General features: G+C 47.0%; 1 protein-coding gene across 1 annotated transcript; it reads left to right on the top strand.

The window, feature by feature from the left end:
• The first annotated feature begins 538 nt into the window (after positions 1-538).
• On the top strand, positions 539-6,177 carry LOC127910529 (uncharacterized). Its single transcript, XM_052474570.1, has 4 exons — positions 539-568; positions 755-929; positions 1,233-1,726; positions 5,273-6,177. Exons 1-4 carry the CDS (start codon positions 539-541, stop codon positions 5,408-5,410), a joined length of 837 nt encoding a protein of 278 aa, XP_052330530.1. The 3' UTR covers positions 5,411-6,177.
• The last annotated feature ends 3,470 nt before the right edge of the window (positions 6,178-9,647 follow it).

Below are 9,647 nucleotides of genomic sequence, written 5' to 3' on the forward strand. Positions count from 1 at the left end.
TGTTTTTCATACAAGCACAGCATACCGTATGTATACATATTTTATAAATGCTTTTATGTCTGCGTACATTTATGTACTTCATGAGGGAGTGAAACAGGTGAAATGTGGTGTGTAAATGTACAGGTTAAGGTCGGTCAACTGGTGTAAAAAGTTGACATAGAGGGTGAATACCACTACACCTTTAAGAAATAAAGGTGGTGATAATGACAGGCTATTTCTTCATAGTAGACGTAAACTTTCTGTGCCCTAACACAGATCAGGCATACATACTGCAATACGTTCACGTAGCTATGAGTGGGAGTGTTGAAATCAGACTGACAACTAAGCATTCACATCACACCACTCACAGGAATTTACCAGCATCAGTCCTCAGTGTGTTCAATAGTGGCCACTGTATGTTTAGCTTGTCCCTCACGTGTTATTTACAGTGGGAAGTTGAATCAGCTTATTGAATTTGAATCAAATAAATACTATGTTGTTTAGTGTGTTTAATGTTGTACCTGACAACGGTCTGTGGCATTATGTGTGTTTCAGCATCATGGCGTCGGCTACTCCACAGAACAGGAAGGTATCCTCCTTCTTTATTAAGCTGGCATCCCCTTTCAAAGCCACAGTCACACAGCACCAACACACATGCACACACAGCGTCACCGCCAATGACATGCCATGTACAGCCATGCGGGTTGGCCCTGAGGACAGCAGTACTCGTAAACTTAGTGTCAGTGGCACACAGTAAGGCACAATTCACAGGCAGGAGAGGGCTCCATCTGAGTCCCAGGGCAGTACACATGAAGGGGCCCAGAGCTTCACACCTTCCCTGGCCAGACACTCGGAGCCCAGAACTCCAGCCAGCTCAGTGACCCCTGACCTCAGCCGGGGTCTGGGAGACACACAGCAGCAACAGACAGAAGCAGACAAGGGTCCAGAAGGTAACCAGGAGTAGTCAATACATGTAAGGGTTGTTGTACAAAACAAAGTAATCAGCGATTGGATCACCTCTAACCAATCAGTGTATCAAAGCCAATGATGAATTCAATACATGTATTACAAAATCTGTATTTTTTAGATATGACCATTTACATATAATTGTATTGTTATGAATGATAACAAAATACATACATTGTATAAAGAACATGTTGACAGACAGGTTTGTGATGATGATTACTGCAACTTTCATATCAATACAGAGAACCTCAAAAACCACAAAAACCTCTTGAACCTCTTCCTCACAGAGCTCCTTCCTCCCCCTCCTCCTGTGTCTGTGGATGCTGAGCTGACTGAGGATCTTACACCTCTCTTGCCTCCTCCACACGTATCTGTGGATTCTGAGCTGACTGAGGATCTTACACCTCTCTTGCCTCCTCCACACGTGTCTGTGGATGCTGAGCTGACTGAGGATCCTACATCTCTCCTGCCTCCTCCACACGTGTCTGTGGATGCTGAGCTGACTGAGGATCTTACACCTCTCTTGCCTCCTCCACACGTGTCTGTGGATGCTGAGCTGACTGAGGATCCTACATCTCTCCTGCCTCCTCCACACGTGTCTGTGGATGCTGAGCTGACTGAGGATCTTACACCTCTCTTGCCTCCTCCACACGTGTCTGTGGATGCTGAGCTGACTGAGGATCCTACACCGCTCCTGCCTCCTCCACGCGTGCAGGAGCCCCCAACTGCCCCCCTCCTCCAACCTGTGTCCTCAGACAGACCACCAGTGTCTGACCAACTGGTAAGACTGACTCTACATCCCATGCTATTGGTAGCCATGACATTACAACCACCATAGGATCTGGCAAGACTTCACAAACAGATCTGGGACAAGGCTATGTTATTGCCATTCAAATGTTTTTTACATGTTTATTTTTATTTCACCTTTGTTTAACCAGGTAGGCCAGTTGAGAACAAGTTCTCATTTACAACTGAGACCTGGCCAAGATAAAGCAAAGCAGTGCAACAAAAACAACAACACAGAGTTACACATGGGATAAACAAATGTACAGTCAATAACACAGTAGAAAAATCTATGTACAAGTGTGTGCAAATGTAGTAAGGAGGTAAGGCAATAAATAGGCCAATAGTGGCAAAGTAATCACAATTCAGCAATTTACACTGGAGTGATAGATGTGCAGATGAGGATGTGCAAGTAGAAATACGGGTGTGCAAAAGAGCAGAAAAACCAAAACAAACAGGGCGATGAGGTACAGTGGGGCAAAAAGTATTTAGTCAGCCACCAATTGTGCAAGTTCTCCCACTTAAAAAGATGAGAGATTGTAATTTTCATCATAGGTACACTTCAACTATGACAGACAAAATGAGAAGAAAAAAATCAAGGAAATCACATTGTAGGATTTTTTATTAATTTATTTGCAAATTATGGTGGAAAATAAGTATTTGGTCAATAACAAAAGTTTATCTCAATACTTTGTTATATACCCTTTGTTGGCAATGACAGAGGTCAAACTTTTTCTGTAAGTCTTCACAAGGTTTTCACACACTGTTGCTGGTATTTTGGTCCATTCCTCCATGCAGATCTCCTCCAGAGCAATGATGTTTTGGGGCTGTTTCTGGGCAACACAGACTTTTAACTCCCTCCAAAGATTTTCTATGGGGTTGAGATCTGGAGACTGGCTAGGCCACTCCAGGACCTTGAAATGATTCTTACGAAGCCACTCCTTCGTTGCCCGGGCGATGTGTTTGGGATCATTGTCATGCTGAAAGACCCAGCCACATTTTATCTTCAATGCCCTTGCTGATGGAAGGAGATGTATCTCACATGGCTCCATTCATTCTTTCCTTTACACAGATCAGTCGTCCTGGTCACTTTGCAGAAAAACAGCCCCAAAGCATGATGTTTCCACCCCCATGCTTCACAGTAGGTATGGTGTTCTTTGGATGCAACTCAGCATTCTTAGTCCTCCAAACACGACAAGTTGAGTTTTTACCAAAAAGTTATATTTTGGTTTCATCTAACCGTATGACATTCTCCCAATCCTCTTCTGGGTCAGCCAAATGCTCTCCAGCAAGCTTCAGACGGGCCTGGACATGTACTGGCTTAAGCAGGTGGACACGTCTGGCACTGCAGGATTTGAGTCCCTGGCGGCGTAGTGTGTTACTGATGGTAGGCTTTGTTACTTTGGTCCCAGCTCTCTGCAGGTCATTCACTAGGTCCCCCCCGTGTGGTTCTGGGATTTTTGCTCACCTTCTTGTGATCATTTTGACCCCACGGGGTGAGATCTTGCGTGGAGCCCCAAATAGAAGGAGATTATCAGTGGTCTTGTATGTCTCCATTTCCTAATAATTGCTCCCACAGTTGATTTCTTCAAACCAAGCTGCTTACCTATTGCAGATTCAGTCTTCCCAGCCTGGTGCAGGTCTACAATTTTGTTTCTGGTGTCCTTTGACAGCTCTTTGGTCTTGGCCATAGTGGAGTTTGGAGTGTGACTGTTTGAGGTTGTGGACAGGTGTCTTTTATATTGATAACAAGTTCAAACAGGTGCCATTAATACAGGTAACGAGTGGAGGACAGAGGAGCCTCTTAAAGAAGAAGTTACAGGTCTGTGAGAGACAGAAATCTTGCTTGTTTGTAGGTGACCAAATACTGATATTCCACCATAATTTGCAAATAAATTCATAAAAAATCCTACAATGTGATTTTCTGGAGTTTTTTCCCCCATTTTGTCTGTCATAGTTGAAGTGTACCTATGATGAAAATTACAGGCCTCTCTCATTTTTTTAAGTGGGAGAACTTGCACAATTGGTGGCTGACTAAATACTTTTTTGCCCCACTGTCAGTAGTTGGTTGGATGGGCTATTTACAGATGGGCTGTGTACAGCTGCAGCGATCGGTAAGCTGCTCTGACAGCTGACACTTAAAGTTAGTGAGGGAGATATACAGTGCCTTGCGAAAGTATTCGGCCCCCTTGAACTTTGCGACCTTTTGCCACATTTCAGGCTTCAAACATAAAGATATAAAACTGTATAAAACTGTATTCGGCCCAATTTTTCAGTTTTTGATTTGTTAAAAAAGTTTGAAATATCCAATAAATGTCATTCCACTTGTTGATTCTTCACACAAAAAATACAGTTTTATATCTTTATGTTTGAAGCCTGAAATGTGGCAAAAGGTCGCAAAGTTCAAGGGGGCCGAATACTTTCGCAAGGCACTGTAGGTCTCCAACTTCAGTGATATTTGCCATTCACCCTCTGAAAGGCAAACGCACAGCCCATGTCTAAAGGTTTAAAAATCCTTCTTTAACCTGTCCATCCCCACTGATTGAAGTGGATTTGACAGGTGACATCAATAAGGGATCATAGTTTTCACCTCCATTCTATGTCATGGAAAGAGGTGTTCTTGTTTGTATACTCAGTGTAGAAATACATGGCAATATTTGAATGATAACATTTACATGTAAACAGGAGTTATAGTGACCAGAAGCATGATAAAGAGATGGTAATAGCAATCAATAATCAATTAACAGCAGCAGAATGGTAATAATACATCAAATCAATAATAATAATTTTAGCATAACCATAGGTGTGGGGGGGGTTGTAAGTGTGTGACGTCAGTAATGAGTGAGGGTGTATGTGAGTGTGTGTGAGTAAGAGCGACAGGGAAGGTGTGTGCGTCTGAGTGGTTAGAGACCAGTGGATGGGCACAGAGTCCGTGTGGATAGTCTGTGGGAGAGGGAGAGCAGTAGTTTTTAGCCATTTAACAGTCTTATGGCCAGGAGATAGAAGCTGTTTCAGAGTCCGTTGGTCTGAGCCATGATGCACCATAACCACCTGCTGGACGGGAGTATGGAGAAGAGTCCATGTCTCGGGTGGGTGGAGTCTGGTAATTTTTTGGCCCTTTCTCAGTCGTCGCCTGGCACTGCCTCCCTTTACTTAGAAGAAATAAGATTTTATCTAAACTTCTCAGAAAAACATGAACCTCCCTGTCGCCTCATTGTGTTCTCGATCTCACTCAAAACAATGAAAACACAGGCCAATAAGATGCCTGAATGGAGGGGCACTGGGGATTTGATGTATTTTTTGCAAAGAACAGTGTGCAAGACTGGGGCACCTTTCACCATTACCATGAACTGTAACCCTATTCCCTCTCTATCCAGAAGGTTTGGACTCCAACATTTAATTTTGAGACTGAGAAAATAGTGTATTGATATTACTTGAAAATGGCACTGTTAAGGCTTAAGAATACCGTGTCTGTGTGCTAAAACTAAATGATTAATCACGCAAGTGAAGAATCTTTGACTTTATCCCCCTTCTTTACCCACAGAGCGCTGCAGTGGATAGACAGCAGGATGAAAGCACACCATCTAGTGGAGGGGAACAGAAGGAACCGTCTCAGCGTATCCAGGGCAGTCTAGAGGAGCAGCTAGTGATGGTAGAGACCAAGGGTAAGGTGAAGGGTTAAACTGTCTGGTAACTTTTAGAAATGTCACCCGGGCCTGGCACCTTTCACATTTGATAGAGGTTGAATTACAGGGGAGCGAGAGGGGCTGGGCACCCTCATAACAAATCAGGTACTGTCAGGATGGAGGCAAAGTCAAGTGCAGGAGAGCAGATAATAATGAACAGGCACACTTTTATTATAGTTCCAAAAACCGAGAGCACTACATAAAATCAAATGCACATAAAAGTAGAGCGTGTAAACTAACACCTAACATGAAGACAATTACACACAAAACATGGGAAACAGAGGGTTAAATATAAGTAGCTTAATGGGGAAATGAAAACCAGGTGTGTATGGAAACAAGACAAATGGAAAATATGAAAAATGGAGCGGTGATGGCTAGAAAGCCGGTGATGTCGATCTCTGAACGCTGCCCGAACAAGGAGAGGAGCTGACTTCGGTAGAAGTCGTGACAGTACCCCTACACGCGACTCCAATGGCGCGCCAACACCGGCCTCGAGGACGACCCGGAGGACGAGGAGCAGGGCGATCCGGCCGGCGACGGTGAAACTCACGCAGCAGTTCAGGATCCAAAACATTTGCAACCGGAACCCAGCACCTCTTCGCCGGCCCGAACCCCTCCCACTCCACGAGGTACTGAAGGCCCCCCACCCGACGCCTCGAATCCAGGATGGAACGAACGATGTACGCCAGGGCCCGTCGATGTCCAAAGGGGGTGGAGGAACCTCCCGCACCTCAGACTCCTGGAGCGGACCAGCCACCACCAGCCTGAGGAGACATGGAACGAGGGGTTAATAAGATAAGAGGGAAGCTGTGATCTATAACATACCTCGTTCTCCCTCAGGACTTTTTTTTTTTACCCCGTTTTCTCCCCAATATCGTGGTATCCAATTGTTGTAGTAGCTACTATCTTGTCTCATAACTACAACTCCCGTACGGGCTCGGGAGAGACGAAGGTTGAAAGTCATGCGTCCTCCGATACACAACCCAACCAGCCGCACTGCTTCTTAACGCAGCGCACATCCAACCCGGAAGCCAGCCGCTCCTGTGCCCGTCCCGCCACAGGAGTCGCTGGTGCGCGATGAGACAAGGACATCCCTACAGACCAAGCCCTCCCTAACCCGGACGACGCTAGGTCAATTGTGCGTCGCCCCACGGACCTCCCGGTCGCGGCCGGTTACGACAGAGCCTGGGCGCGAACCCAGATTCTCTGATGGCAAGGCTGGCGCTGCAGTACAGCGCCCTTAACCACTGCGCCACCCGGGAGGCCCTCCTCAGGACTTTAAATGGCCCCACAAACCGCGGACCCAGCTTCCGGCAGGGCAGGTTACAGGTCGAGAGCCAGACCCGGTCCCCCGGTGCAAAAACCAGGGTCTCACTGCGGTGACTGTCCGCGCTGGCTTCCTGGGAACGCGCAGCTCGCTGGAGATGGACAGGGGTGGCCTCCCATGTCTCCTCCACATGCCTAAACCAGTCATCCACTGCAGGAGTCTCGGTCTGACCCTGATGCCACGGTGCCAGAACCGGCTAGTACCCAAATACACACTGAAAGGGGGAGAGGTTAGTGGAGGAGTGGCGAAGCGAGTTCTGTGCCATCTTGGCCCAAGGCACAAATTCTGCCCACTCCCCCGGCTGGTCCTGGCAATAGGACCGCAGTAACCTGCCCACATCCTGGTTGACTCTACCTGCCCGTTAAGCTCAGGGTGAAAACCTCAGGTAAGGCTAATCGAGACAACCAGACGCCTTCCAAACTCCTCACGTGAACTGGGAACCCCGAGCAGACACTATACCCTCAGGCACCCCATAGTGCTGGAAGACGTGCGTAAACAGGGCCTATGCAGTCTGTAGGGCCGTACAGAGACCAGGCAGAGGGAGGAGACAGGACTTAGAAAAACGATCCACAACGACCAGGATCGTGGTATTTCCCTGTGGGGGGGATCAGTTAGGAAATCCACTGACAGATGTGACCAAGGTCGTTGTGGAACGGGTAAGGGACGTAACTTAACTCTGGGCAGGTGTCTTGGAGCCTTACAGTGGGCACAAACCGAGGAGGAGACATAAACCCCCACGTCCTTCGCCAAAGTGGGCCACCAGTACTTCCCAGTCAGACAGCGCACCGTACGACCTATCCCCAGATGACCAGAGGGAGACGTGTGGACCCAAGAGATCAACTGGTCACGGACAGCAGACGGAACATACACACACACACAACGGGACACTGGAGGGGAGCGGGCTCTGTACGCAACACCTGCTCAAGGTCCGCATCCAGATCGCACACGACCAGCGCTACCAGGCAGGAGGCCGGGAGTATGGGAGTTTGATCCATGGGCCGCACCTCTGTGTCATACAGCCGGGACAGTGCGTCTGCCTTCTTATTCTGGGAACCTGGTCTGTAAGACAGGTAAAGAACACAAAACAGGTAAAGAACATGGCCCACCTTGCCTGACGAGGATTCAGTCTCCTCGATGCCCGGATGTACTCACATTTACATTTAAGTCATTTAGCAGACGCTCTTATCCAGAGCGACTTACAGTTTGTGGTGGTCAGTCCAGATGAGAAAAGGGTGTTTAGCCCCCTCAAGACAATGTTTCAATGCTTTAACCACAGCCAACAACTCCACATCATATTTACACTCCGCTGGGCTGAACTTCTTCGAGAAGAAAGCACAGGGGCGGAGTTCGGTGGCGTACCCGAGCACTGAGAGCACGGCTCCTATCCCAGCCTCGGACACATCCACTATGAATGCCAAAGAGGGATCCGAATGGGCCAGCACTGGAGCCGAAGTAAACAGAGCTCTTAGTTGCCCAAAAGCCCTGTCCGCCTCAGCCGACCACCGCAGCGGTGATGTAATGGGCGCAGCAACCTGACCAAAACCCCAGATAAAACTCTGGTAGTAATTGGCAAATCCTAAAAAAATAAATCACTGCACTTCCTTTATCGTGGTGAGAGTTGGCCAATTACGCACAGCTGCAATGCGGTCACTCCATCTCCACTCCTGATGTGGAAAAGAGATACCCTAGGAAGGAGACGTCCTGCCTTGACGTACAGGTCATTCTCCAACAGTCGTCCAAGTACCTTGCGCACCAAGGACACATGCTCGGCGCATGTAGCGGAGTAAATCAGAACCTCCATCCTTCACAAAAAAATAAAAACATTCGAGGAGGTGGGTGAAGTCGAGGTCCGAATGTACCCCTGACGCAGAGATTTAGAGACATGTACTCATAGCCACTGAGTGTCATATGTTAGAGGAATTCAATTCCTATATGTTTATTACCCAAGTCAACTAATACACTCAGCCCATTTCTAAGGACTTGTAAGATACTTATTTGCATAAAATGGGTGGAGACCAGTCTCAAAATCAAGCAATAGCGTTTATTCTCAAGAGTACTGAACATGATACAATTTACAACAGGTTATAAACTGAAAATGACGTCATAGGTTTTAAACTGTCCCGTCCCTCCTCCACTCCGATACAATAACAGTACAGTTCACAAGCCTTCCTACATAATTCCTCACCGGTTTAGATCATTTAAGACCAGGCCACAGTCTCCCTGTGTAGATAAGCATTCTAGCCAGTCTGACAATAAGTTCATTCGTTTCTACCAAGGAACAGACAGTGTTCTAATTCTTGATTAGAATTTACACATTATATTCAGTACTATGATTAAAATAAAGTTCATACATCTATACAGTAACATAATAGTATTCTGATTAGTCAGTCTTGATTGAAATGTATACATAATCATTGATTTAAAAAAATCCCTTAACATACGTATTCATAGCCACTCACGACCACCCCGTGAGAGCCCTCTGTTGCCAGGAAATAGTGGGGTTATGTAGAGCCAACCAAGGAAGGCCTAGGACCCAAGGAAACGCAGGAGTCAATGAGGAAGAGACTGATTCTATGCTCATGACTCCCCTGCATAACCATGGCCAAGGAGATGGTGGCCTCCTTGATTAGCCCGTACCTTAATGGTCGACTATCTAGAGAGTGTGCCGGGAATGGTTTAACTATGGGAAAAATAGGGATCCCTAACCTAATGGCTAATGCTCTGTCGATAAAATTCCCAGTTGCGCATGAATCGACGAGCGCCTTATGCTGGGAATGTGGGGAAACCTCAGGAAAACAAACAGGCGGTCAACAGAGGACACTGGATGAGTGTGGTGCAAACTCACCTGAGGTGTCGCCAGAGTGCCCCGCCTGTTGCCTCGACTCCCAGAGGAACCAACACGGCAC

This window comes from Oncorhynchus keta, chromosome 21 (assembly GCF_023373465.1).
Source record: "Oncorhynchus keta strain PuntledgeMale-10-30-2019 chromosome 21, Oket_V2, whole genome shotgun sequence".
NCBI classification, from domain to species: domain Eukaryota; kingdom Metazoa; phylum Chordata; class Actinopteri; order Salmoniformes; family Salmonidae; genus Oncorhynchus; species Oncorhynchus keta.